Source organism: Folsomia candida, unplaced genomic scaffold, assembly GCF_002217175.1.
Source record: "Folsomia candida strain VU population unplaced genomic scaffold, ASM221717v1 Fcan01_Sc009, whole genome shotgun sequence".
Classification (NCBI taxonomy): Eukaryota; Metazoa; Arthropoda; class Collembola; order Entomobryomorpha; family Isotomidae; genus Folsomia; species Folsomia candida.
The window spans coordinates 981,303-1,009,168 of NW_019091201.1; the positions used below are offsets into that span (position 1 = coordinate 981,303).

Consider the following 27,866-nt stretch of genomic DNA (forward strand, 5'->3'; position numbering starts at 1 on the left):
CTAAGATGGGCAGAAAACGAATGAATATCGCCGTGGTGGTTGTTGGGAATTGCATTGTTTTCATAGTTTTCGGGGGAGAAAGCACAGATATCATGTCGTCAATATGTCATAGTTGAGTCCATTAACTTTCTCCTACCAAGATACCCTTATCTCCTCGAACTAATGAACAATCTTGCTTTCATCTTTTGCATCCTGACTTTTGTGATTTTATGTGTCTTCATTATTGTTCCATTTCTACCGTTTTACTGCGAACTTGGCTAATATAAATTCAACCAGAGAAGAGTTTCCCTCAAGCTGAAGTACATAAAGTGGGTGAAAAGATGAAAGCAAAACAATGATGATACTTTCCACCAGGAAAAGAAAAACTACTGTCATAAAACATGAAATGTTTGTCTAAAAGGCACATCAACATTTTACTACGACGTTGCTGTAACAAACAAGTTTTGCTTTGACTTGGCAGTGTTTTTTTATGCTTTTCCTTTTATGTGAACCGACAAAGAAAAACGACGACGAAAGAAAATACAGAATCTGTAAATAAGCGATGCACGACTGATGCCAAGAAAAACCATGTCGGATTATATTTTATTATTAACTTTCTCCAAATATGATTTCTGATAAAACGGATTCTGTCGCATATTTATAGATATGTACGATAAAATCTTTATAACATTGAAATATTTAATGTGAAATTGGTGGGAAATCAAGCTTAATCTGAGGTATCACGTAACATACGGAATCAAAAAAACAAAATATTTATCTCAGTATAAATTTACTTATTAATAATTTAGCAAAAATGGATACTTGCTGTAAGGTACACAACACACAACATCATGCAATCATACAAAATCATGCATACAAATCTTTACCTTGTTTTACTGTGTATAAGTAAAATAATTTTTTTACAGGTGTCAAGCTTCGACCATTTAGTCCTCACCGTGAAAAATTTGGCAGAATCGATTGCATTCTATGAAAAGGTTTTGGGAATGGAGACCATCAAATTTGGCCCGAATGGAGAACGTACAGCTCTCCAATTTGGGATACAAAAGATCAACTTGCACGAAGTTGGGAAAGAATTCAAACCACATGCACTTGTTCCAAAGGTAAAACGGAAACGGGTGAAAGTCTCACCGTGAAACCTTAAAATTTAAATTGGCCAAAGAATGATCCCATTATTTGTTTACAGGCAGGAAGTGGTGATTTATGTTTCGTCAGTGAAAATCCTTTAATAAAATGGCAAGAGCACTTGGCAAGGCTCAACATTTCGGTGGAGGAAGGCCCCGTGCCAAGTACTATATTATTATTAATTTTGTTAATATTTTTATTATTATATTTTGTTGTGCTCTAGGAACTGGAGCCAGGGGTCGTATGAATTCCATTTATGTTCGAGACCCTGATGGAAATTTGATCGAGATTGCGTACTATGATTAATATTTATGTAATAATCTTGAAAAAAAGTCAAGGGAAATTCTCTTGGTTAAAAGTCATTATCAAATTTGTCAACAATGTGACCTTGTTTGTTAAAGTCAACTCGTGTAAAGAATAAATAATCTTTGGTTCATTTAATGTAAATTTTACATTTCACTTAAATTCATCAAGGCAAACAATGTTCTCTCTCTCTCTGATATTGGAATTCCATGTAAAGCCAGGATCCAGCAATGATATCAAAGGTAATAATTAGGTCAAACAAATATTGATATTAACTTAATCAATGTAAATTTTAGTGATAATTGTCAATCTCAATGAAGTTTGGGTTAAAAACGTTTGGTCGCAACATTTGTTGAGTAATAAAGCAAATAAGGATCAAAGTAAAATGAAAGTAAGCAAAATTCTGTCGACGAAGATATGGACGGAAGGCCTTCGTGCAGGTGCAAAATTTGCATAATTGGACTGAAACTGAGTTTATCATATTGGAAACCATGAAATTGATTAGTACTATCGGTTTCGCTGAACTGGAATAAATAGAAATCGGACACCTTTCTGGATTTTATAGGTACCCCAGATTCCAGTCCGAGGACATTAAGTAGAATTCAGATATTCCATAAAAACCATTAAGTACCAGTGCTGATTTTAATAAAATATCTACAAAATGATTAACAAATCAGTTTTAGCTGGAATTCTATTTTCCATGATCAACTTGATAATCTGCATTGTTCCAGAAAATGTTACAATAATTAACGATTTGCGAGGTACAGATAATACATAAATAATTATACCAATTAATCCACATATAAAACGATTAACAATTGAAATACATATGCATATGTAGATTTCACTCCACTCCTCCTCGGTGATGATTTTGATTACTTTGTCAGCAACAAACCGGTATGAAAAGACTCACAAATTAATTTACATGAGCTTTATAATTATGTATGTTAGAAGTCTTAATAAACGATATTTATAATCAGGCCACCGCTGAAGAAGCAGAGAAAGTTTGTGAAAGTATAGGGAAAAACTTTCACCTTGTGACTTTCGAAAATGAAACGGAGTATCGGAAATTGCTCCCGTATCTCCGCAGTTTAGGTAAATTAATATCCACACTTAATGAATAAGCTATTTGCATATACAGTGCAAACTTCATCTATCCCGAGGCAGGGTCAGATTCTATTCCGATTTTTTGTTCATATTACCCAACTACTATTACTTAATTGTGTAAATTTAACGATTTCTCGACAAAAATTTCCATACACATGAGGTACTAAAAAAGTAGTTTTCCTAATCACAATCCATTCTCATAAGCAATTCATAAGCATGCAAAATCTTAGCTGTTTTCGACTACGTTAATAAAGCGGTGTAGGCCACCCTTTTAATCGATGTGGTACAAAATTTCTAGAAATTTATTTTTCTAATTTCAAATTTCAAAAACTAATGTGAATAAAAATGTTGGGTTTCTCCGGCGAGAACATTTTTAAATTTTGGTAAATTCGGTTCGGTTCGTCCGTTAGCGTATCGCAAGCGGACAGGCAGACGAAGATGAACATCACGATTCCATAAGCCCTAACTCGGGCTAAAAATGCATTTAAAATCAGTAAATTAATCATTTCTTGGCTACAGAGTTCAAAAATATTTGGACTTCCGGAGTAAAATATCAAGCATCTACTGGAGTGAAATACTTGTGGACTCATCCAACTCCCAGCTTTCCAATAAATTTCAACAATTTTCCATCCTCTACAACAATGTTGGAAAAATTGAGCCATCTCGAATCTAAAGGAAAGGGAAATCTTCCCCGTTGCAAGAACGGATTTCTTACTCCGAGGTGCACCCCAGGAAAATGCAATGTCACCTTGGACGATTGTATCACAACCACGTTGCCCTGTCAGATTACAAGTTGTAAACCATGCACTGTGACCAGGCCAGAATGTGGGGCCAGTTGTAACAACTGCACGATAGAAAATCCAGTTTGCACTGTTATTCAGGTAAAAATTCTGACAAAAATACACAAAAAATGCAATATCCTTTAAAATGTCATACATAAATCTGTTTGTAGGAGCCCTGTCTAGTTCGAACCAGAGAATGTACCACCAATCGTCCCCCATGTGAAATCACTACTCCAGAATGTATAACTTGGCGTCCACCCTGCGTCACGGTCAACCCACCGTGCCACGTGTCGACACCCAGGCCATGCACCACTACCACGAGGCGACCCTGCTCTACGACCAAGCACGACTGCACGACCACCCAATCTCCATGCAGTGGAACCAAGTGTGCTCCCCCAGTAACGTTTTGCAAGCCTTTATTCAAATGCGAACCGGAACCGGAAATATGTCAACCGGGACCAATTATTTGCCCCACACCGATTACCACGTGTCCACCTGAACAAACAATTTGCAAACCTGCCGTTGTACATTGCCCTGACCCTGTTATCGATTGTCCCGAACCTGACGTAAGTTCATAGACTGATTGCCTTATAAAACCACTAAAATGATGCGTATTCAATAAATCTTGCTACAATATAAGTTAAAAACAGGTCTACTGCCCGCCTCCACGGACGCATTGCACGCCACCAAAAGTAAGTTGCAGTCCTCCAGAAGTAAATTGTCCTGGAATTATTGTAAACTGTCCGAGTCCAAGTTATGCCTGCCCTCCCCCAACCGTAAATTGTCCACCCCCACAAATCGAATGTGACGATATAATCCCCTGTGAATACCCGAGCCCACCACCTCCCTGCCCATCCACCAATCCAGACGAGTTCATCGACGACAGCGAAGAAGACGGTGGTGGAGATGTCGAGCCGGTCATAACTTCCGGAGAAGACTGCAAGGACGACTGTCTTCCCAATGGTTGCATCGCCCTCAGAAAAATGACCGATTTCAAGTATAAGTTGAGCGATTGTGGAGAAAAGCTGCATTTCATTTGTGAAGGACGCTGATGATAACAGTGGTCCTTCGCAACTTCAATTTCATTATGCGGTAAGTAAGTATCACCTTATCAGCTGATAATTCATATCCGGATATCAAAGTCAATCAATCAATACGTATATAAATCTCTCATGTATGTGTGTAATAAGGTCAAACAGTACTTATCATCACATGCCCACATTAAAGTTACACGCATGTATTGATTCTTGTTTATTTGTACAGTTTAATTTCTGATTTATAACTTACAATAAAAAAATTATTACATTAATGGTTCTACGTACTATTTTTAATTCTTGGTGGATTATTCCGTCGTAAAAAGCATTATGATTCATCAAAAAATCAAAATCATCTCAACTTTCAGGGTCATTGTGAATTAATAATGTTGTTTTGTGTAATAAAATATTTTCCAACAAGCCTTTCAATATGAGCATTCCTAAAACTGACTAATAAATAAAATGTTGACTAACTATTATGATTATGATATGATTCTACTTTCATTGTGTTTCTGCACTAATTACACACACACTCATGGCATTGTTCATTAAATTGACTTCTGTGTTGGTTCGCCCTATAAAGTTAAACCCGGAATTGTCCTTGTTTTTTTAAAGCACTTGCGATACTGCTGGTCAAGGTATAAAAAGAGGAGATTACGTATTAGTAGTGCTATCAATTATCGGGTCCAGAATAGCTTAATTATCACACACACGCGTAGGTAGTTACTTAATCCTGTTACAAAGTCAGTGAAAAAAATCATATAAATATAAACAAAAATGTCTCATTTTATTGTACCCATTTCATGAGAAATGTATAATTTCGAGAATAAATAGTCAACATAAAATCTATAAGTTATAACTGTATAAAAATCATGGAGAAAAAAATATACAAATTAATCCTAGTGAAACTCTTGTTATTTTTGTGCGTGCATATTCAATGTCTTTGTTCCACCGTCCCGGAAGAAACTAGTCTTATTACGAAGCAAAACAACTCGTTAGAAAATGATAACAATACATACATTTCCTGGACGGGTTGTGTTTCACTCGTTACGAAAAGAATTTCTCTCATTGTTCAGAGTAAGAAGGACACTAAAATAAATGATAAGAATAAAGATAAGCGTAAGAAAGATAAGCCAGCAACAATAGAGCTCGAAGAAATTGATCTCATCTCAGAAAACACTGTTTTAGTACAAATTGAAAACGTGTGTAATTTTAACCTCAGAGTGCTACAAATCTCATTTAATAACAGTCTAAGTCGGACAGGAGGACACGAGGCTTTGGGAGTTCTCAGATTTCATTTCCTAATAACACAAGGAGGAGATGCCTTCCGGTTGGTTCTGGTGGATTTGGACGCCACGCTGAAACAAGATGGAGGAAAAGTTGGAGTGAAAGCGAAAAAATACAGATATTTCGGTGAGCTCACGATTTCTTCATTACATGAAAGAAGAGAGTTTGAGGCAAGTTGAGAGAATATTGTTAAACACAAAGTTTTTTTTACACAATTTTATTTTAAGAAAAGTTGAGAGTTTGAGGCAAGTTGAGATTTGTTCTTTACCTGAATAGTCTCAAATGCAAAAGTTTTTTTTAACAAAAATTCATTTTAAGACCATTTTAAAAAAAAATACAAATGTATCTAAACCCAATATTTATGCAGCCTTCAGAGATACAGAGGATTTTGATGAGACTGTCGACACTACTACACCTACCACATTTGGCAGTTCGTATTCTTGCAGTTCTTGGAGTGGGGTCGACTCAGCGAGTGAAAGTCGGCTAAACATTCGAGGATTGCAATATGAATTGTTCAGAGATGCCGAACTACCAACGAAAAATGGAAGCATGTTCAACCCTGTTGGGAATTTCTGTAAGATGGACAGCTCTCACAATGCAAGTGAAGGAATTATTGACAATTGGGATGATCTCGGAAACTTTGGAAAACTTCCCGTTACCAACTTTCTAGTCAATATCGTCCTACTCTTGGGCGGATGTGCAGTATTTATAGGAATATTTTTTGGGCTGTCCAAGTTATGCCCAGAGAAAACTAAACAGATGAGAAAAACTGTGTTTCATGTGTGAACAAATATTTAAACAAAAAACATCATGATTTGATTGATTTCAATATAATGCATAATTTATTGGTTCCAAATAATGTCGAATTTTGAAAATAAATTAAACCGAATTAAACTAAATTTGGTATAAATAAATATTTTCGAATGTGTATCATCAACATAACTGCGAAGAAAGTGAGCAAGGCGAGAGAATATTACACTACGATATGTACTACGAGGGGTAAGTTGTAGAGAGGTGGGATTCAAGCTAAAATACTACATTAATTTCGGACAGAAAAATGAAAAAAGAGAAGAAAGTGAATCACAGTTTACAGTATGACGATCGAGTTTAGAGTAGATTTTCTTTTAAGCTGAAGAGTTGTAGTTGTTTAATAAGAACGAACGCATTGGTTTGGCTTCTCATGAACATCAAGGGTTTGACGTTCGGCATAGCTCCTGTACTGAGATTGAGACAGGTCGACGAATCGAGACTTTAGTTGTTGCTTGATTTCGTTAGCAACTGAACTGTTCTTCTTGTAGCAAGAGAATTGGACAGAGATGGTCTTTCCACCCTTTGGTTGATATCCGTATGGGCAAGCTTCGACCTTCTTCTCAGAGAAGCAGATCTTGTTCTTGGATTCGAGCATGCGGATTTGTTGGTGAACCTTGGGGGATTTTGGCGACTTTTTTTGTTGGCCCCGGGATGATTTCGAGTACTGTTCACTGGACTCGGAAGAGGATGAAGATGACGAAGCCTGGTTCTTGTTGGACTTCTTTCCGTAGACACTACCTTGTCTGGCAGATCGGGACAGGTAGCTACGGCTGTGGCCTTGTTGTCCAATGGATTCCTCTTGCTTGATAAGCTGACGGACGGCTGGCTCAACGTGACAGGTTTCGCTGTCGCTCTTGGAGTTGTAAGCATAACTGGCGTACAAAAGAGTGGCAGAGCTCAGGGGGAAATCTTGGGGGCTGCGGAAATCAGCGACCTATCAAAAAATTATTATTACAAAAAAGTTAGTTCTTTGATATTGGAGAGGGGAGGCAATGAGGCGTAATATTATATTACTGCATACCTTCTCTCCATCGAAATCACCGCACATACCGCAAGTGACATTACGGTAAACTTCAGATCCGTAGATGACAATTCGCTCTCCATCGAAACCAATATCCTGTTCCTCGGTCTCAATCTGGACACCTCCATTCGACATGTCCTTGATTCTGGCAACAAAGTCGTTGCTCTTTTGTTTCTGGTTCTCTTTCCTGACGGTGTATGGGAGTTGAACCTCTTGTCCCTATGATAAGACAAAAATTATAATTTGACCCAATCCATAATCCAAAGGTTGATATAAAAATTAAGACCTACGTTGACGAGGACGGTAAGGGCACGGGTTTGAGTTGCCTTGATGAGGCGGACGATTCCTTGTCCTGACTGTTGTTTTCCAATCGTGATCTTAGCGCCAGAGAGGACAACCTTCAATTTGATGTCTTGAGTTCCCAAGTTCTTGGCAGACACGGCCATGGTGTGTTTTCCAGAGCAGTCAGCAGTCAAAAGGTGATAACAACCCTTGGCGACCTCGGGTTTGTAACGGGCAGTAACTCCGTCAAAGGTGGACAAGTAACGTTGCTCAAACTGGCAAGTGGCTGAAATAAATAAAATACGAGGTCGTCATTAGTTCAGTTAGTTTTCATCGTAAGTTTTTAAATAGCTTTGTATAATATAAAATCGTGTCGTGTCTCACGTTGGGAGTCGTTTCCGGCAAAGTAATCCATCAAGTTTTGGGGAAGAGTTTGAGTTGCGGTCAAGGGAAGGACAGCTTGGACAACTGGGCCAGATCGAACGTCATTGAAAGCCAACACGGAGGTGGGTTTTCGGACAACCAAGTTCCAGAAGAGGGTGTCTGGGGAGTGTTCGAATTCGGCAATGATGGTGCGGTCTGGGGAAGTTTCCTGGGGTTCTGGGTAGTAGCTGTGGGAGACGTATGGGTAGTACAAGTACTTGATAAAGTCCTCAACTTGCTCGGTGACGTTCTTGAGCTCATTTGGCATATCCTTGTTCCACTAAAAAATGTAAAAATAAAAATATGTCGGTTAAGAGATATTCAAAAGTCAAAATGGGACAAAATAAAGACGTTAAAAAATGCACACCTTGAAGGTCAGACGCCACTTGTTCAAAGCAGCAGCCTGAGAGTTGGCAACCACCAAGCAAGTGTCGGAAACGGTGAATCCCTTCTTCTCATCCTCCTCGCAAGCTTGAGCTTCGTCAGATTCCTTGCCAGCATATTTAGTTTGCTCAGCATTACGCTCCAATTGTCCGTCCAATTCGATTTTGTACTTGAGGTCGGAGTCTTTGCAGGTCTCTCCGAATTTGTATTGTCCTTGAACTTGAACCTTCAAGTCCTTCTCGAGCAAAGTTTTGCGCAAGACGGTGAGGATTTGCTGGTTGGCGTGTTGTGGAGCAGTGTACTTGGCGTATAATTCCATGCAACCGTCCTGTTGTTCCTTGGCATTGGGCCCCTTGACAAGAGCGTCACGGAGAACTTGGAGGGATTCAGAGTCGGTGGGGAGAGCCTTGGCAACTTCATTGGCAGCATCAGCGGACGCGGCTTGGATCAAGATCTTGTTCTTACGAACAGCGATTTGCAACAGGTATTGAATCTTGGACTCGATTTGTTGATCCAAGTTGTTCACAATGCTGGAGGTCTGTTCAACTGGAGGAATGGCACGGACCTTACCGAAAACGGCCAATGCAATGACGCGAGCCTTGCTGTAAACTTCCTTCGAGTTCTCGTTGGAGTCAGAGGATTCATTGGTCTCGCTGGAAGATGAGGAAGACGATGATCCACGGATGAATCGAAGACGGCTCTGCTTATCTCCGCTTTGGCTGCTGGTGCTGTCGCTGCTGTCACTGTTATCAGCAGATTCGGAAGAGGAGGAGGAAGACGAGGAGGAGCTAGAAGAGTCAGTGTGGAAAGATCCATCGAGGGAGCTGCTTCCACGCTTGGCTGCAAGGGCAACGACGAAAGTCTTGGTCTTGGATTCCCCAACGTCCAAAAGAATTTGACGTTCGGCAAACTTGATGGTTTTTGGACCGTAAACACCAAGGTTAAGGAAGCAAGATGGAGAGTGGAATCGGCGGATGAATCGGCCCCATCCAGTCAGGGTTTCTTGTTCCTCCCTGTAGTCGGATTGTTCCTTAACTCGGAAGGCAAGTCCCAAGATTTGTTTTCCGTAAGTTTCTTCGTTGGTGTAAACGGGGGATTTTTCCTCAGAGTTGATAACGTTCATCTGTCCTCCACGGTGATGGACGGTGGGGTAGAGCTCGTCAGTGATGATTGCGGTGTATGGGCGTTGGTGGTAGGTGACCAGCTCAATGGTTCCAGCGGCAGGGCCGTTGATGTCCTTGGTGGGAGTGACGGCAACGGTTATAGGTTTCTTGGAAGCAATTCTGACGGTTGCTCGGAATGGAGCATCGACAACAATGTGACGTTGGTATCCAGATTCGTACTTCTTACCCAAGAATGGGACCTTGACGGCTACCTTCTGAGTCAGCTTACCAGCCAATCTGTGTAAAAGCAATCCATTCAATTACATAAAATCTATTATTATTTAGGAACGGAAAAGTGAAGCAAAAAAAACTTACACGACTTCGAGTTGAGCTTGCAATTGTCCATCGCTTGATCCTCCTTGGAGCTTGGTCTTACCAACGACGGACAGCATGACGGGCAGGCGTTGTTTGTACAACAATGGAACACCAAAGATGGTGGGCATTTCCATGGTGTGGTGGACGAGTTGAGCAACCTTTTGGTAGTTGATATCAACTCCACGTCGGAGGGAAGCCAAAGCATAAATGGCTTGAGATTTCCATTGCTTCTGCAAGTCCTTGACATTGATTTCGACAATGCGTTGAACTTCATTGCGGATGTTGAGGAACATTGAGCCATGAGCAGTTTCATCCATCTCACGTTTCTCAATTCCAAGAAGGCTCTTGAGCTCTTGGATGACGGGGTTCTTCTCGCCAGACTCCTCAGAGCTGCTGCTGTTGTCGAGTTGATCGGCGACAACCTGCAATGGACATAACAAAATCCATACTCATTAATAATCACAAATTCATACAGACATGAGGAAATCATTGGTCAACGACAACTAACCTCGGCGATTTGGCTAACAGTGCGGGCTTGGAGTGAGAACTCGATTGGGTTGGTTCCGAATGCACCGGTTCCAAATTGAAGGTAGTTTCGGTAGTACAACGAGCTAGGAATGATGGAGTCTCGGGCACCATAATAAGTCAACTGTTGGAAGTATCCACTGTTGAGGTCACCAACGTATCCAGAGCTGAAAATGTTGCGGGACTTGAGGAGACCATCGTCAAAGTCCTTGGTGAGGGAAAGGACAGCGTTGGCGTTTCGGACCATGTTGAGGTGGGCAGGTCGGAGAATGGTGTGGAGTTGAGCCAGATTCTTGATCGTCGAGTAGACAAAGGAGTGAACTTCCTGGGAAATTTCAGACCAGGTGCTAATAGCAAGTTGTTGCCAGATAGCAACATCAGCTTGGGGAGAGTAGATCAGCATTTGGATAGCTGCCATTCGCACCATTGGGTGCTCAGACTTGTCGAAAGCAACGGAAACGAGGATGGGGAGGACCTTCTTCTCGACATATTCGTCATCAATCACAACCCTAATTGTTGGAAAGAACGCATGTGTCAATAAATGAGAGGTTGATTATTCAGAATAAATAATAGACGTACTTGGCAACTCGGTCGACTACTTCAATGCTATCATCACTGGAAGTTTGTTCAGCCTCCTTAGAGACGACGACGTTCTTGAGGGCGAAGATGGCCTTAGATTTCTCGATGGGATCGTTGGAATCATCCAAAATCATCTGCACAACCTTGACAATGCGTGGATGTCCGATGTTGCCTAAAGCGGTGATGTAAACCTGCACCATATACACAAAATATTAATATAAAGCAATCAATTTTATTTATTTTTTAATAGTCATACAAATAATTCTTACATGAGTCCAGTGATTTCCAGATTGGTTCAGGGTCTCATTCAATTTCTTTTCGAAATGTTGAACGTACTCGGTGGTGTCCTTCACCTGACAGAATTCTCCGTAAAGAGCAACGTTGTATCGGTTGTATTTGATGCAAGCTTGGTTCAAGAGGACGGAGAAAGCGAGGATGGTGGTGGTCTTCATTTGCTGGTCTTGTTGGACAACAGAAGACTTGAGGAACTCCTGTAAATAAAATCATTATCAAATATTTTTTCTAAAATTCGTGTCAAATTTACAATGATGGAAGTACTTACGAAGATTTCCTTGAGGAGTTCAGGAGTTGGGTGTCTGATGTAGAGAGCGAAGGTGGAGATAAGTTGAGCGGCCTTCTCGCCGGTGACCTTTTGCTGCTTGATCAGCTTCATCACGGCAGTGATAGCTGGGTTGGTTCCTGCTTGGCACATGGCATCGAGGATGAAGTTCTTCCTGGTCTTTTGTTGAAGCTCTTCTTGTTTGTCGGAAGAAGAAGATTGCCTGTTTAGTGAATAAAATATAAGAGTAGAATATAATCTCTTAAAAGCTATCAAATTAAACCTTAGTTTAGTAGATAAAATATTTTCTTACTTTTGGGTAAGATTGTTGTACACGTTAAGAATTTCGTCTTGGGACAAGAATCGGAGGACCTTGGCAGTGACCGTGAGCTTGGAAAGAGTCTCGTGTTCAGCAATGGATCGTGATTCATCGTGAATATCCAAAGCGGATTCCAGGACTAATTCGACGGCTCGTTCCTGCATTTGTGGGATGGTCAAGGGAGAGATGAGAAGTGGTCTCAATGGGGCATCCTTCAAAGTTGGGAAGGGGAGCTTGTTATATTGAGAGCCATGGTCTATAAATTAAAGTTGACAATTTGTCATTAATTGAAAGTCGATATTATTATTGTAAGATAGTAAACTATTATTCAACTTACAAGATTGGTGTCCCTGGCTGTACTCTTGGGAGGCTTGACGTGGATATCTGTTGCTTGATGACCTGACCTGTTCCTCGGAAGATGAAGATGAAGATTGTTTTCCGTGGGTGCTGTGGGGGGTGCGGCTTTGCAAGTTCCAAGACTGTGGGGTCCTTCCGTTGATTTGTTGGCGTTGTTCCTTGCGGCTGAATTCATAGGTGAGGTCAATAGTTTGGGGTTGACTGAGGGAATAGTGAACGCTGCTTCCGTGGCTGATTTTCTCAATGGTGATGTTCTGCACACCAACGGCAACGATGCGTTGTTCATCTTGAAGTCCAAAGTTGAACTGCTCCTCTTGGTTGATTTGAAGGATGTTGAAGTCCCGACGAGAGCTTCCGCAGGCCAAAATTCTGGAGACGAGGGCACGCTGCAAGAGAAAATTATTGTAATTGCAGTTAGTGTATTATTATATTATCAAGTGGTAACTTACGTTCCAGATGGATCCGCACGAGTTATCGCCAGGTCGGCACTTGAGGAGTTCAACTGGACTGAAGAAAGCGAGGACTGGTTTGTTCTGGCAGGCGGTGAAGTTGATGACCTTGTAGATTTCGTAGATTTGGTCTTGTTCCCTGCAGAATTGGTTGAAAGCCTTGGGCCATGGCATCTCTCGCTGTTGCTCTTCGCTGGAAGATTCAAGAGAAGCAGAGTTGTACTTTTGTGAGAGTTTCTGATAATCAGCGCGTCTCAAGGATGGGCGTTCCTTGGAGGCAGAGGAAGATTCACTGGATTGTTGTCCAGCGGGTTGATCTTCGTAAAAAATAGAAATATACGTTAAAAACTGAAATGAATTAAATAAAATTGTTCTTACTCACCTTGAGCCTCGTGTTGGAAGACGGATTGGTAGGGACCAGTTTGGCTGACGGTGTAGTAAGTCTCGCACTCTCCGTGGACGGTTTTCTCCAAAGTCTCGAAGAAAAAGCCACTGTCGTCATTCTTGTCGGCTTGGCGAACAGAGTTAGTACGGCGGTGGATGTTACCCTCAATGACGATCTTGGCACCGACGGTGTCAACGATGACTTGAGAGACTTGAGCCCTCTTGACGTTCATGAGAGCAACTGGAAGATCCTTCTCGACTTGGATGCTGGAGGGTACTCCTTGCTTCAGGGTAACGAGGATGGGGGACTCGAGAGCCTTCTTCATCTCAGCGATGAGTTGGATCTGCTTTCCCTTCTCGATATCACCTTCACGAGGGTCAAGCTCCTCTTCGGTTTCGACAAGTTCAACATTTTCGGGCTGAAGTATGAAAATAATAATATTATTAAGTTGTCGTTTAAAATAAGTAACCTCTAAAAAATCTGCTACATCGGTCAGGATTCAAATAATTGAAAATAAACTCACCTTGATGGCCAATTTTCCTTGCGACAACAATTTGACGTAGAGTTTGTATTGAATTTCGAACCCAGCGTGTTGGTTGTTAATCACCGAGACACCGGTCATCATCCTTCCTCGGACAGAGTAGACATATTCGGTACCCGGAGTCCAGGCGTATTCGGTTGAAACGAATCCGGCTGTAAAGAGGAAAACAAAATTATTTCAAAAAGTGGCACGGCATTAAAATCAGAAACCTAAATATTTCTCAAAATTTAAATTTTTATGCATAATTAGACATAGTTTCTTACCCAAGACTGCCAGCGCTAAGAGCCCGACGGCGACCCTCATGTTGGCGAATAACTGAAGGAATTTCTCACACACTGGAAATTTTGTAAACTGGAAATTTCAAGGGGATGACGGGACGGGAACCTGATGGATTTCAGTAAATCTCTGAAGAGCTGCCTGAAACCTGACTGTGAATGGTCACACCGGTCGATGTCTTTTTATATGGACCCCACCGAAGCAATCGTCCAATCCCACCACCACCACCAACCCCCGTCCAGTGTAAAAATGCACAATTTAGTGTTTTCATGGCTAACTCCAACCTAACCGACAATGATATGCAATGTTCCATGTTGATGACTGTTTTGGATGGACAATATTTAAGAGAGAATGATGAGATATTGTCTTTTGCTGATGTCGACTTATTTTTCATGGCTGCTATTAACTCTGCATGAGCCAAATTTCATGCTATCGTATTATTGTTAAGTAACAAAGTATAAGCACTAATCAACAAATTCTGGATTTAAAATTTTGGACAGGCAGGCACCACTGCAACTAGTTAATTATCACTCAAAAATTGGATATTATCTTATTGCTCTCATTTCTCAACACTGGAGAAAATTCTCGCGATTCAGCAAAACAGTAAGGAGGTCTCACAAGTGGTGTACATAAATCTCAGGTTTCCAGACTCTCAATTTTTGCGATGCCAAATTGGCATGCAATTTATGCAAAATCCACACAAGTTGATAACCAATTAAAACCTGCAACTTTCTTTCCTTCGTACCCAGCATGACTAAAATTACTTGAGTTCAATTAAATAGCTAGGTCATCTTATCACCAAAGGAAATGCTGACGATGGATGAATGAGTGATGGAATAAATGCAGTCACGTATGTAGAAGACTCGTCCAGAGAGATACGATAAGATGACGGATGCGAGTTGAATTATAATTGACCTGTTTACGTAGTGTAAATTGTATGCGTTAGCAATAATGAATCTCCAGAAAGTGAAAACTGCTGACAAGATGGAAAGTGAATAACTTTGATTCATAATTCAGAATTTCATGGCCATTTGTCGCATTAATTTTGGTAGGAGTTGACGAACTCGTTGCGTGTGCGGTTAAAAAACTGCAAACGGACTATTTGATCACTTTGTAAATTTTTCAGAAAATATACGATTTTAATGTCCTATATTTAGTGTTATGTTAGTTAAAAAAAACTTGACATTCCAAGTAGAATTTTCGAGGCTAACCAATAGAATATTAATTTTATAAATTCTAATTAATTTAATTTTAAGTAACAAAATTTTATAAATTAAACTCAAAACTCAGTCATAATCAAAACAAATTATGCCCTCGCAGTTTTCACTATTTAATCATATTCGTCAGTACCGTTTTATGGGGAAAATAATTACAGTTTTTCCTGACCTTCTTCGCCACTGATTGTGCTGTCGTCCTTTTTAAAACATTTACTTTCTGGACTAGGTGATGATTCTGGTTCAGATTTGTTAGAAGTACCAGGCTCTTTTCGTTGATGTCTTTTCTTTCCCTGGTTGGCTATCCGCTTGTCTTCCGATTTCTGTTGTCCTTTGAATGCATTTCGAACTCCAGGTCCCCAATTCCTGGTTGGATTATTTTGATACCTCATCAGGTTATTTTCCTTCGAAGCAGGGTTGGCATCTGGGTGTAAATCGAATGAAATATTTGGAGTTTCAGACTCCTTTTGCATTATATTGAAACCAGCTCCTTCTTTTAATGGCTGAGGACTAGGATTTTGTAATTTCCATTTTCGCATAATGTCCCATATAATGGAATTGGGACATGTAGTTTTAATTGTGTTTGGAGCAATGTGGGAGAGAGAGACTTGGTATCCTAAATTTAGAATGGCAGACCTGCAAAATCAGTATTAAAGTTATAAAAACTTCAATGCTTTTTAATAATCAAATTAATAACTGCAGATATCTTACCGGATCTTCGGCAAAGGTATTGTACCAACTTTTAAAACTGAACAGAGTTCACTAAGTTCGTAAAATAATGGAACATCTACTTCTTCAGCGACAAGATTAATTATTCCCTAATATAAAGGTAGGAATGTTAAAATAACGCAATTGAAACAAACATTATGAGAATTAGAATAATACCTCTATTCTCGGAAAAGTGTTTAAATAGGAATAATTATCCTCTAGTGTTTTCTCCATCACAGAAACAAAATCCTTATCATGCATAGGGCCAGTCCAAATAGGTCCACCCACCTAATGTTGCAGTCAACAATTAAGTACAACCATAAATAACAAACATAATATTAAATTCTTACATGATGAATGGAGCCACAATTTGAGCACTTGTCTGAGACGGGTGGACCACGGGCGAATGTGTAAATCTTCTGACTCTTTCTGACACCCAGTGGTTGAAAATTAAAGGCTTTGCATCCGGTACAATAGTAAACGAGGGAAGTGTTACTGGATCAATATAATTATACACATTTTAGGATTGCATCAATGATGAAGAGATAAAAATGACTTACATGCAAGATTCCTTGGCCCTCTCAGGGCTTTTGATAATCTTGAAGAACAATCTGACATAAAAATCTATTTTCAGCGACAACAATGGAATAGCAACACGGCCATATCTGTTTGCAGAACTCTGAACGGTGTGTATTAAAATGCGCAAGGCCTATAAAACCAAATAATGAATTATGTAGATTTAACTTTGTTGTAATGATAAATAGTAAGAATTTAGAACTACCATTTCATGGCACGATTTAATTTTTAGTGGCATTGCTCCATATCTGGCATACATAAGGTCATACATTTATAGTGTTTATTATGACATGGTTTAAATGTAGTTCGGAATTACCGAGCAAAGCATGCTTCGCCTGCATTTCCTCCAGCCAGTCCTGCCATGTCGGTCGCTGTTACAACAAATAATCCTCCATCTTCTAGGCCCTGAATAATAAATGCAGTGAGTAATAAGGCATCAGTAATTCATGAATCTTACATCAACTACTAGTAATAATTCTTACATGAACTGCCGAATCAATAAATGCAGCTGGACTACCATACGGATCCAAGTCTATTATGAATCCTTTTTGAGACCGCATAATTACACTGCAATAACAAAATTGCCAAGTTATATTAAGTAAAAGATGTCAATGACAATTTAAATTTGTTACGAAGCAGCAATTACTTTGCATCATTTAGTGAAGGTTGTACAATATCTTCTGTCCCATTTAATTTAGAATTCTTATTAATACTCGTGATACAATCGGTCGAAAAATCATTAGCAATCACTTTCTTCAGCCCTTTGACTTCCAATGCGTATCTTATGCTTCGAATCCCTGACGCTGCCATTGCTTCCACAAGGGTAACATCATCCTAAAAGAAACAATCAGTATGATTTTCAATGTCTTCACGTGAAATGCTATTCCAAGTACAATTTCTACACCCATATTCACCTTTTTTTCTCGCAATATGTGGGCGTGGACACCAACAATGCTAATATCCCTGTTAACTTCTTGTGTAGCATTGTAAAAGATGTTGAGCTTCTTATCGCATCGGATTATCGCTTTCCCCTCCCTCACCTCCGTGATCCCTTCAAAGCTTTCTTCATTCGCATCTCCACTCGTCGACGACTTTAGAGTTAAATCCTTCATGGAAGCGTCCGCCATCGTGCCAATTAACTTTACTTGATTTGATTTGAAAATTAATGGAATTGCTCGTTTCATTTGTCGTTACAAAACTTTTATGTAAATTATGTTTCGTTGAAAGTGTGAAACAAACCTCGAAATTTTTCTGGCGTCCTGGACTTCAAATCGTGACCTGAAGTGGAGGAATTATTAGAAATTAAGAATTTGATAGTTTTTTAGGAAAATATTGTGGTTTTTTGGTGTCGCAAGATAGCACATGTCGGAATTTCTTTAAATTCCCAGAAGCCGGTTGTCTCGATTCAGCCCGAAACCGGTAAGCGGGCACTCTTTTGCTAAACACAAGGTGACATAAAGCGAGTTCATCAGAAATTCTGATTCAGAATTTTTTATTTTCTAAACTTTGGACAAATTTCCGAAAAAGTTTACAAAAATATCGTCAGGTTCATAAACATTATGGCACTGAACATGAGCCGCGCCATGCTTCAAGCCGAGTTTGACTATGATCACAGCAATGCTGATCATGTTTTCGAACACCGGACAAACTCGGGGCTAAGTTTTAATAATCGAGAAAACCCTGCGATCAAGGTCCACAAACCATTCACGGTCACAGTACAAACTGGGAACAATTTGGGAAAAGTGCGATGGTTGCAGGACAACGCTACTCAACTAATTCCAGATCCTCACGCCACGGAGCATTTAATTTCAACGACGTGCGGACAATTGGTATGATTAGTAAATGCTTGCTTTGTACTCATGCGAGAGTCCTGTATTTTAAAATGAATATTAATGTCATTAATTTTAGCATTATTCGGGTATTTGATTTCTAAATATTAATGTCGTTTTTAGAAAAGTGATATCACCCTGTGGAAACTATCAATTGTTCAAGACGAGTATGGAAAGTTTAATAGTCAAGTGAATAGTTTATGCACGGTTGAATCCCCAGCGGATGTGACTGATGTTGTGGTAAGAACAAAAAGAACATGCCCACTGCTTTAAATTGTATATCAATTTTGTATCTAATATATTTGAATCACTCACAGGCAGTGACTGATGAAGTGTTTGCGGTGACCACGTCTCAAGGATCTCTTTCTTTGTACAAATGTCCACGGAATGAAGATGATACTTTTAATAGGATTGAGCACACTTCGACAAAGCATCTTCATAATCTTAGGTAGGGATAAAATTGACTAAACAGTGATTTTATCATCTTGTCAGCAGTAGAGCCTCTACTGTAGAGGTACAATTTTAACATGTAAACTTTTTTTAGGTCGGGCTCGTTTGAATGTCCTTGCCCTGCTCGCGCAGTAGCGACCAATTTTTCATCACTGGTTAGTGTTGGCGAGGATGGATCAATACATCAAAGTACAGCGACAACCAATGAGAATGTTAGGAGTTTGGGTTAGTATTTGTTGCACAGTTATTTATGTGACTTATCCAAGTCTGTTCTAAATAAATATACTAACTTTTTTTAACCAGACCATGCCGATCCACTCTCCATTTATTGCGTAGACTTTGTTAGTCGTTCAGAAATCCTTACTGGGAATGGGGGAGGTCAGCTAAAAAGATGGGATCTTAGAGAACCAGAAAATAAACCTGTGCAAATTCTAAATCCAAACTTTGCGATGAACAATATTTACGGAGTCATCAGTTTAGCTGTTCATCCTTCCCAGAAACATTTAGTAATTGCTGGTTATCAATCTGGGTGCATGGATTTATATGACCTTCGAGGAGGATCGAGATGTGACCCAATTGCAAATCTGGCAAGTAACGAAGGCTCATTAAGCGAACTTTATTTCCATCAAATAAATCCGGATCACTTCTTCTCGTGTTCTTCTTCTGGCCAAGTTTGCCAATGGTATCCTGGTCATGGTTCTTTTAATATGCAAGGTATATAAATCATGACAAAGAATGTATATTTCTAGCATATTAACTCGTTGCTTAATATATTTTCTTTAATTTTTAGCAGATGGATTGATGTACACACCCGATGTTAATATTGAATTCCTTAAACGCGGACTTATCTTCAAACAGTTAAATACTTCTTTGTTTCCTGTTAACTCAATGAATGTGTCCAAGCATGACAGATTAATTTCTGGTGGCGACAGCGGCGTTTTATTCTGTACGGAGATAAGTGCACAGTAATAAATACGTTTTTTACTAGAGATAAATTAACTATATTTATCTGTAAGTTGTTGATCACTTCTGGTTATCATAACAAGGTTCCCTGTATATAATTATCATTTTTTGATATCAAATAAATCTGCATAAGCAATAGTCCCACAAAATTTTTGGAGCTTCATAGCTTATATGTACATGTGAAAAAATATTACGTTTCTTGAATTCAAATTTATTTGAAAAAATTAAATATTTATCTATGTGCGGTTGGATCACTCAGGGTCAGTCTGCAGTGGTTCTGTTCTGCCATAAGTCATCACGAATGACGAAAACCTGTCGATGTTACTTTCTTTAATCTGACCGATATTTTTACTTTTCCTCCTCTTCAAATGTGAACTTCTACCCCGGCGGTAAGGTTTGTCCCTTGATAATTGAGGCCTCCGTCTGTGACCATTAACTCTACAACTATTTTCACTCGGTACCAGTGACTTTAGATTTATCATGATGGTTGAACTTGGTCGAGATATGTCCACTACCGAACCACCAGACATTGTTCCCCTTCCTGACTGCTTTTCAGAATGATTATAATCGTGAAGAACTTGACGAAGTTGTTGGAGTTGTTGTGGGGAAATGATGTCTGTACTTCCGCCACTAAATCCAAGACCAAGTTCAAGAAAGTGGATTGTAATGGGTCGAAATTTTGGGGCCGGATCAACCATAGAGAAGTGGTTATCATATGCGTGCGAGGGTATCTCAACGCCTACAAGATTATTACGAGGGGTTTGCTCATGCTCAAGTGATATAAATTTGGAAATGCTTAATAGTACTCACAACCCACCTGAATACGGCGACCCTGTCAAATTGGACATGTCACTCTCTCCGTTCATACTACAGCATGACCCCACGACCACATTTGGGTTGTCCAAGCTGTTGTTCACGTTCTGTTCCTGCTTTTGATTGCCCTCGTCGCATAGAAAATTTCCCATCTCTTGTTGAAACAGTTGATAGCCAAGGCTTAAGTCGACCCCTTCATCGGTATTTTCCTCAGTATAATAGTCTTCGTGTGGGATGAATGGAGGTGGACTTATTTGATGAGATTCACTTCCCATGCAAACTGAAGAAAAATGCATTTTATACGTTAATTGTAGACCACCCCATCTTGATTACGCGTACGCCACTAACGACTAACCTTCATTCATTTCTCCAACATTACCGTAACTCATTAGCGACGAAGAATTGTAATCTTCCCAGTATTGTTCCGAACTGTTTTCGTCCTCAACCTTCCCCCGGAAGACCATTGAGGGAAGCGATAATGATGGCGAAGACAATCCCCCAAACTGGTTGGGGTTCCAGTTGGATGGCGTTCCAGTGACAAAATGACCTTCCATTTCATATGTATCTGTGGATCGAATGCGAATTTGGTGGAAAAATTGAGCAACCGTCGAGGGACAACGATAAATTGTTCCTTCAGCCTTATGAATTTTTCCATAATGCTTCCACTACAATGAGAAAATGTTAGTTTACTACTTCTAGTCGTACTTCCACGATCAGTACCTCCATGATGACCCCAGCTTAACAATACGACTTCTACGAAGTTAAAGCAAATATCAACAATGATTATGCAAAAGTTCGTCTATAAGTAATTACGCATATATAACGACGATCTATTAATCCAACCCGGAACCGACCCCATCATATATGTAGCAGAACCTATCAACTTCTGCATGCATGGAGAACTACGTATAATTCTTGCTATAATTCTATTTCTCAGAATTTATATTATACTTGGAAATGCAAATGGTATGAACTTTTAGTGCATGATCAATTTTCTGACTGACTGAAACTTCGAATTTGCGTTGTGATCATGCAACATGCTTTTACTAATGTTTGGGATGACCACATTACAATTAATTAATATAAATCTGATCATTTCCTATAGTACAGGGTGGTTAAAATGTCACGCTACAATGGAAAATTTTTCGATGGGAAAAATTCGTAAATTTCCATTAGTTACGAAATCTTGTCTCTAAAATTCAACATTTCAAGAATTTCGTCATCAGAGTTCCATCAGTTTTGATAATAATTTTATAAAAAATCTCAACCAAAAATCTTGTAACTAATGGAGATTTAGGGATTTTTCCCATCGAAAAATTTTCCATTGTAGCGTGACATTTAAACCACCCTGTATAATAAATTACAATTGTTAAGACATGACTAATCCTAAGCCCCTATTTTTAAATCTCCACATTTGCTAGAGGAGTTTGATTCATTGCTCCATAATGCCTTAGAACAAATTACAAATTGCCAAATTAATCCTTTGTCTTTAGAAGAAATTGCATTACCAATTAAATTAGGTGGTTTAGGAATTAGACAATCTAAAACATTAGCAACTCCATGTTTTCTTGCATCTTCATTTGCCACCACTGACTTGGTTTCTTTAATTTTGCCCTCGTATGTCACTGCTTTGTCCGATTCACTTGTGACCGAGGCGCAGGACTTGTGGAAGTCAATTAGTTGTGAAGAACTACCTCGCAGTACAATTACTTCTTTTCAATCATCCTGGGAAAGTCCAATTTTCAATTACGTATCTTCACGTATCCTGGAATCATCCACCACCCCAATAAATACTGCTAGGATTTTGGCATCAAGGTCAAAAGAATCAGGTGCATGGTTGCAAGCTTTACCATCGAGGAATTTAGGCACACTTTTAGACGATAATTCCTTCAGGATTGCAATAGGTTTGAGGTTAGGGTTAAATTTATGTTTCCCTCATAAATGTGTTTGCGGCGCACAAGTAGATGAACTAGGCTTACATGGTCTTTCATGTAAAAAAAGTGCTGGCAGGCACTCTAGACATACGCAAGCCAATGACATTATAAAGAGAGCCTTAATTTCTGCAGGCATACCAAGCATTAGGGAACCAGTAGGGTGTTGTAGGACAGATGGAAAAAGACCGGATGGTCTAACACTAATACCTTACAAACAGGGACGCTCACTAATATGGGACTTTACATGTACAGACACTTTTGCCCCCTCTTATCTCTCTCACACACTTAGACATGCTGGCACAGCAGCAAAACTAGCCGAGACCAAAAAACACAAACTGTACTCTGAACTTAAAACAAACTATATCTTTGTTCCGGTGGCTATCGAGACATCAGGAGTATGGGGGACGGAAGGGTTGAAGTTCATCCAAGATGTTGGGAGGAGGATGAAGGATGTCACTGGACCAATGTCGACAACTTTTCTCATTCAACGGATTAGTTTGGCAGTTCAACGCGGGAATGCGGCATCAATCATGGGAGCTGTCCCCAGTCAACGAGGATTAGAAGAATTATTTTATATTTTAAATGATAGGTCGTTTTATTTACAAAAATCATGTAAGGGGCCGAATGGTGATCTCGGACGCCTATCCGGATCAAGTAAAGGTTTTCCCAACCCACCAACATCGGGTTTTTCCTCTACTCCCCAAGCCAACTAAGTGTATTTCATAGTTTATCAATGTTTATGTTAATAATAAATAATACGTTAGAAACGTTAAAAAAAAAATCCTAAGCCTACTTGTGCCATAAAATTAGTTGCAGTTGACAGTAGGGCAATAATAATGATGACATTGGAATGGAGTACAGGAAATTAGGTACAACGCTGTCCAATTATAATTCATTTTATCATACATAATTGCTGATAAGCCCGTTGTATTGTCTATTAGATAGATTCCACATAGCCTTACTCATTCCTCACCTGATAAGTTATGTTATCATTGATGTACATTATTATTTACTCACTTGCAATACTTATTGTGCTTTTACTTTTGTATTAATTTTTCATTAATTAATTATTGAACTTGAACCAAATGAGCAAGAATAAATTAATAGGACAATTTTCCAGCATGGAATCTGATCTAAGCATTATGATTCCTCGAGTGCGTACAAATCCTGACAATAATACATCTCTCCTCCTTCACGAAGCTGTCCGAAGATACGATGCAGAATATCTTCAAGCTTTATTGGAAGAAAATGGCTGCGATGTCCATGTCAAAGACGCTGATGGGAAAGGGTGTCTTCACGTACTTCTAGAGGACGGTAAATTTTGTGCCATTTATTTACCAACATTAATTAGCTAATTAAGTATGTTATTATTACTGTAGGATTTATGGGTCATCTTAATTCGATCGAAATGATTAATTGTCTCGACATTCTTATTAATCGCCAAATTGACTTGAACCACTCGGATCGGTTGGGAAATACCCCGTTAAGTTTGACTGTGAACAATGAATTTCAGAAGTGCACGATGATGCTACTAAATTCAGGGGCTCATTGTACTGTAAAGTAAGTTTCTAAATTGTTCTCACGCTTAAATTGAAAATGGTCACATCACAAGTTTTTTTACAGGTTGGCGTCTAAAATTTCTCTCTCAATGCCGGACGTTTTAGTGGAAATATTGAACAGCGGAATTTCCATCGAAGAAGGAGAAATGAAAGGCGAAACGTTTGTGAAATTAGATTGGAGGTAATAAGATTAGCTTATCATATAAAACTAGGCTAATAAATTGGTTTATGTATTTCAGGCCAATTTTACAATTTCCACAAACCTCCACGGGTCACACAAGTTTTAAGCATGAACAAAAAGAAACCCAATTTCTTTACAACCTTCTTGACGCGAAGTCGGATGTCAGGCAGAGATTTTTATATCATCCACTCGTCAGAGCTTTTCTATATCTGAAGAATTCTAAAATGGCGAGCAGATTTTGGATATTTTTCTTGATTTCGGTAATTATTTGTAGTAATTGTAATGATTTTGTTATAATTAACTAAAATTGTACTTTATATTAGACTCTGTATCCCATATTGTACGGAGTTTTCATATATTTCCTCTACTTCGAACATTGCAAAATCGAATCCGACAATGAAAATAGTACAATCAATGCCAGCAGTACACAGACACGATGTGATATTAACGTTACAATTACGGTTGCGGCTGGCATTCTTCTCTTAATAAACGCTTCGTGGACCTTGGTTGAAGTTTACATGCTGCTTCGAGTGGATGTCAAATACTTGATAAGTTGGAGGACATGGGTCATTCGAGTTTCCATTGTCGTTATGGGTGTGACCTTATGGCCTGGATTGTTCTACCAAAATGGTACATAATAGTTCATTTGAACTCAAAATGCAAATTTTTAAACTGAATTCACAAGTTCTTAACCAATTAAATTATCAAAATGGTTATAGGTTATAACATCACGTGGCAGTATCCGATAGCAAGTGTACGTTACATATTAAAACCTTCCTACTATTTCGGAAACTGAAATATTTTTCAATAATTCTAGCTCGGGATATTTCTTGCGTGGGTTTTGTTTCTCATGCAAGTTGGATTGTATCAAGGTGTTTCAATTTACCTTGAAATGCTTGTCAAGGTAGAAAATAAAAATATTACACCGATTTCAGTTTACATATTTAAATAAGTATTTTTTTCAGATTCTTATAAGTGTTTTGAAAATCATCCTCATGTTTCTGCCACTATTTATTGGATTTTACATGGGATTCAATTTACTCTTTACTGACGTTAGACTTTATACGTTTAGATCAAAGATGTTATATTAATACCGGTTTATAAGTCTAATTTTCTATGTAATTCAGATGGGTAGCGTGTTTGGCTTTATAATGATGACCGTTGATGTGGGTTCTGTTGGATACGACACAATGTCGGACGATGCCAAGGAACGAGCTCTCTGGTTCCAAGCTCTTGCAAATACTTTCTGCGTCGGATTTCTCGTCATAATTGTGATCGTGTTCATGAATTTCTTATTAGCCATGTCGATTAAAGATGTCGAGGTATTACTGTAATTCTCATCATTAAAGTATTGCTAAAAATTGTAAACTATTTCCCGATTCTCAGACTCTCCGAGGCCACGGGAAGTTGGCCAGTGTTTCTCGAATGATTCAGAATTTATTCGTTATTGACTTGCTCTACGCAAATTCAGTTCTCGTTAAGAAAACTGACTTGAAAGATGGGAAACATTATTACAAATACAATCCGAAAATTTTAAAGCAGGAACTTCCAGTCGATATTCGAAACGATATTACACAACTCTTGAAGGAACGACGTTTAACAAATCTTCGTAAGGAACGGCTTAGAATGGAAAATGAAAGTTTAGAAATTAACAATGGAAATGAAACAACGAGAATTCTCTTGATGAGAATTGCTGAATTGGAAGATCAAATGGACAGTGTTGCGAAAAAAGTTGCAAATTTTCGAGTTTGAAATAAAATTGATTATATTTACGCAATTATAAATTAATAAGTTTGCAAGTAATTCATAGGTTCGACTACAAACCCATGTCTATCTGTATAAGGACCAGTTGTGTAATGCTAACTTAATATATGTACATACAAATATATTCTTAAATACCAATAAACAATTAATAATACGGCAACAATAAACAAGAAAAAAGTACTCAGTCTGTACGAAAAGTTCCATATTTGTAATTATATAATAATAATACACCCTGACGAAGTTTTGAACTTGGTAAAAAGTGACCATACACAAAGTATAAACTTCTACGTGTGTTCTATTCTAATTATACGTATTGTACATACGTATTGATATTGATGAGGATATGTATGAATATGAATAACCCCCCACAGTAAAATTTGTGTCTTCAAATAATAGTTGATATCAAATTTATCGTCATTTAAGACCATAACTTATTAAAGGCAGACCCCAGAGAAGAATTTCTTCACTGCATCTCTTGCATAAGGGATGTAAGACAAGGAATACCATGTCATAGCCAAAAACTGGATAATGACGAACAAGAGGACGAGCCCACCTTTTCCTGTCTGAGAAACAAACAATAAAAACAATTAATGTCTGAATTATTAGAATTATTAATCAGTATCTTTTGTACCTTAAATGCAAAGAATAACGTTAGAATGATCGAAGCCCACATTATGATCGCTGCGATGACACGAGTTCCGTCAAACATCTTTTTTATCTGATTTACTGGCCCCATAAGAAACTGCATAAAAACATGGCTATAAAATTACTACAACAATCGGCAACGTGTCGAAATATTTACTTACCATGGACGAAAAGATTGAGATGATGGACCCAAACGAGTAGCAGATTCCGAAACCCTAAGATGAGAATATATTCCAAATAATGTGCATATTCTTACGTATTTTACGTCAATTCACAAACAACGTACCACTTTGTTCCCCAGGAAGAAGAGTAGCGAGCCAAAAATTGAGAAAGCGAACCCCACGACGAAGCAGATCGCGAATCCTTTGACCCTTGTGGACCACGACAAAGACGTCGAGTCAATTATTTCCGTGATCCCTCCTTGTTCCGCCTGACTCTCTTGACTCTCCTGACCACTCAGAGCCCGGCGTAGCTTGTCCATTTTAGTAAAGTCTTAAAATAAAATGTTACCCGATTAAAATCTACAAAAATTTATGTCCAATGTAATGTTTCACAAATTAAGTGTGAGCTAAATATTTTATATTTACTTCTATTCGTAAAAATGCAACAGGTAAAAAAAAACAACACCCACCTGTTGCACGACCGTCCGTGTGGAGTAATTAATTGATCTATATCCGGTTTCGTGTTCTTTGATCTGGATAAAAAGAATGAACAACATGTGATATTATTAAAGTTATGATTAAATTAACTACACGATGCAACACATCACAAATCCATATCTATTTTCATTTTTTCTCAAAAACAAAAATTATAATAAAATTGTAATCGGAATAAAACGTTACCAACGAAAATTCATACCTCCCAAATGTGTTTACTACTGTGATTATTTTAGTTTTAACGTCTCCTTTTCTCAATTTACTACCTTTACCAAACACAAAATGTTGTTAGTTTTGAGAGAAACCGTGATTTTAACGGTTTTACACTTGAAAGTTGAACACAACTGCAGCTGTCATTCTGATCTGCAATGTGTAGTAATACGCACAATAGCTTTGCTTTGGTAGTAATATTATATTGAAGTAGGCAGCAAATATGAGAATGAGATGATGACGTGGTGGTTTTTTAGCTTTATTTATTTTACCAGCTTTAACAATAAAGAAGACGTGAATGAGAGTTAGTGCTTTTACGATATTGATATGAGTCATTCATG

At 38.7% G+C, this 27,866-nt stretch overlaps 9 protein-coding genes across 13 annotated transcripts; 5 read left to right on the plus strand and 4 right to left on the minus strand.

The window, feature by feature from the left end:
- Positions 1-675: 675 nt before the first annotated feature.
- On the plus strand, positions 676-1,569 carry LOC110854337 (glyoxalase domain-containing protein 5). The gene is made up of 4 exons (XM_022102765.2): positions 676-811; positions 906-1,100; positions 1,184-1,286; positions 1,346-1,569. Exons 1-4 carry the CDS (start codon positions 794-796, stop codon positions 1,426-1,428), a joined length of 399 nt encoding a protein of 132 aa, XP_021958457.1. The 5' UTR covers positions 676-793; the 3' UTR covers positions 1,429-1,569.
- Positions 1,570-1,893: 324 nt separating this feature from the next.
- LOC110853968 (pollen-specific leucine-rich repeat extensin-like protein 3) lies at positions 1,894-4,623 on the plus strand. Its single transcript, XM_022102346.2, has 6 exons — positions 1,894-2,186; positions 2,267-2,322; positions 2,406-2,520; positions 3,052-3,413; positions 3,485-3,880; positions 3,965-4,623. Exons 1-6 carry the CDS (start codon positions 2,087-2,089, stop codon positions 4,364-4,366), a joined length of 1,431 nt encoding a protein of 476 aa, XP_021958038.1. The 5' UTR covers positions 1,894-2,086; the 3' UTR covers positions 4,367-4,623.
- Positions 4,624-4,759: 136 nt separating this feature from the next.
- Positions 4,760-6,701, plus strand: LOC118436526. The gene is made up of 2 exons (XM_035854815.1): positions 4,760-5,761; positions 6,003-6,701. The coding sequence occupies exons 1-2, from the start codon at positions 5,221-5,223 to the stop codon at positions 6,419-6,421; spliced, it is 960 nt and encodes a 319-aa protein (XP_035710708.1). The 5' UTR covers positions 4,760-5,220; the 3' UTR covers positions 6,422-6,701.
- LOC110854365 (vitellogenin) lies at positions 6,459-14,181 on the minus strand. The gene is made up of 16 exons (XM_022102793.2): positions 14,011-14,181; positions 13,730-13,899; positions 13,204-13,624; positions 12,822-13,138; positions 12,353-12,758; positions 12,010-12,271; positions 11,700-11,919; positions 11,407-11,628; positions 11,138-11,328; positions 10,542-11,067; positions 10,034-10,455; positions 8,539-9,955; positions 8,133-8,451; positions 7,757-8,034; positions 7,467-7,685; positions 6,459-7,379 (listed from the first exon to the last, which is right to left on the minus strand). Exons 1-16 carry the CDS (start codon positions 14,048-14,050, stop codon positions 6,783-6,785), a joined length of 6,027 nt encoding a protein of 2,008 aa, XP_021958485.1. The 5' UTR covers positions 14,051-14,181; the 3' UTR covers positions 6,459-6,782.
- Positions 14,182-15,131: 950 nt separating this feature from the next.
- LOC110853929 (probable tRNA (guanine(26)-N(2))-dimethyltransferase) lies at positions 15,132-17,924 on the minus strand. Of its 3 annotated transcripts, none has more exons than XM_022102299.2 (11): positions 17,761-17,923; positions 17,436-17,660; positions 17,168-17,355; positions 17,004-17,088; positions 16,838-16,926; positions 16,727-16,769; positions 16,506-16,654; positions 16,296-16,440; positions 16,123-16,233; positions 15,949-16,055; positions 15,132-15,873 (listed from the first exon to the last, which is right to left on the minus strand). In XM_022102299.2, the coding sequence occupies exons 2-11, from the start codon at positions 17,646-17,648 to the stop codon at positions 15,393-15,395; spliced, it is 1,611 nt and encodes a 536-aa protein (XP_021957991.1). In that variant the 5' UTR covers positions 17,649-17,660; positions 17,761-17,923; the 3' UTR covers positions 15,132-15,392. The 3 variants fall into 3 exon arrangements, with proteins under 3 accessions (XP_021957991.1, XP_021957990.1, XP_021957989.1); XM_022102298.2 differs by having other exon boundaries at positions 17,436-17,665; XM_022102297.2 differs by having other exon boundaries at positions 17,436-17,924.
- Positions 17,925-17,946: 22 nt separating this feature from the next.
- On the plus strand, positions 17,947-19,912 carry LOC110853931 (nucleoporin Nup43). 2 transcript variants are annotated; one of them, XM_022102302.2, is made up of 6 exons: positions 17,947-18,350; positions 18,474-18,590; positions 18,668-18,798; positions 18,895-19,025; positions 19,104-19,514; positions 19,594-19,801. In XM_022102302.2, exons 1-6 carry the CDS (start codon positions 18,081-18,083, stop codon positions 19,767-19,769), a joined length of 1,236 nt encoding a protein of 411 aa, XP_021957994.1. In that variant the 5' UTR covers positions 17,947-18,080; the 3' UTR covers positions 19,770-19,801. The 2 variants fall into 2 exon arrangements, with proteins under 2 accessions (XP_021957994.1, XP_021957993.1); XM_022102301.2 differs by having other exon boundaries at positions 17,948-18,350; positions 19,591-19,912.
- On the minus strand, positions 19,834-21,368 carry LOC118436525. Its single transcript, XM_035854814.1, has 3 exons — positions 20,932-21,368; positions 20,581-20,856; positions 19,834-20,502 (listed from the first exon to the last, which is right to left on the minus strand). The coding sequence occupies exons 1-3, from the start codon at positions 21,128-21,130 to the stop codon at positions 20,015-20,017; spliced, it is 963 nt and encodes a 320-aa protein (XP_035710707.1). The 5' UTR covers positions 21,131-21,368; the 3' UTR covers positions 19,834-20,014.
- Positions 21,369-21,949: 581 nt separating this feature from the next.
- Positions 21,950-26,174, plus strand: LOC110854084 (transient receptor potential channel pyrexia). The gene is made up of 11 exons (XM_022102482.2): positions 21,950-23,379; positions 23,452-23,824; positions 23,890-24,070; positions 24,134-24,250; positions 24,309-24,510; positions 24,574-24,880; positions 24,970-25,004; positions 25,068-25,154; positions 25,216-25,302; positions 25,378-25,572; positions 25,637-26,174. Exons 2-11 carry the CDS (start codon positions 23,596-23,598, stop codon positions 26,000-26,002), a joined length of 1,806 nt encoding a protein of 601 aa, XP_021958174.2. The 5' UTR covers positions 21,950-23,379; positions 23,452-23,595; the 3' UTR covers positions 26,003-26,174.
- On the minus strand, positions 25,995-27,792 carry LOC110854244 (vesicle transport protein SFT2B). 2 transcript variants are annotated; one of them, XM_035854938.1, is made up of 6 exons: positions 27,502-27,792; positions 27,291-27,353; positions 26,946-27,151; positions 26,821-26,874; positions 26,646-26,756; positions 25,995-26,577 (listed from the first exon to the last, which is right to left on the minus strand). In XM_035854938.1, exons 3-6 carry the CDS (start codon positions 27,138-27,140, stop codon positions 26,449-26,451), a joined length of 489 nt encoding a protein of 162 aa, XP_035710831.1. In that variant the 5' UTR covers positions 27,141-27,151; positions 27,291-27,353; positions 27,502-27,792; the 3' UTR covers positions 25,995-26,448. The 2 variants fall into 2 exon arrangements, with proteins under 2 accessions (XP_035710831.1, XP_021958353.1); XM_022102661.2 differs by having other exon boundaries at positions 27,518-27,791.
- Positions 27,793-27,866: the final 74 nt, after the last annotated feature.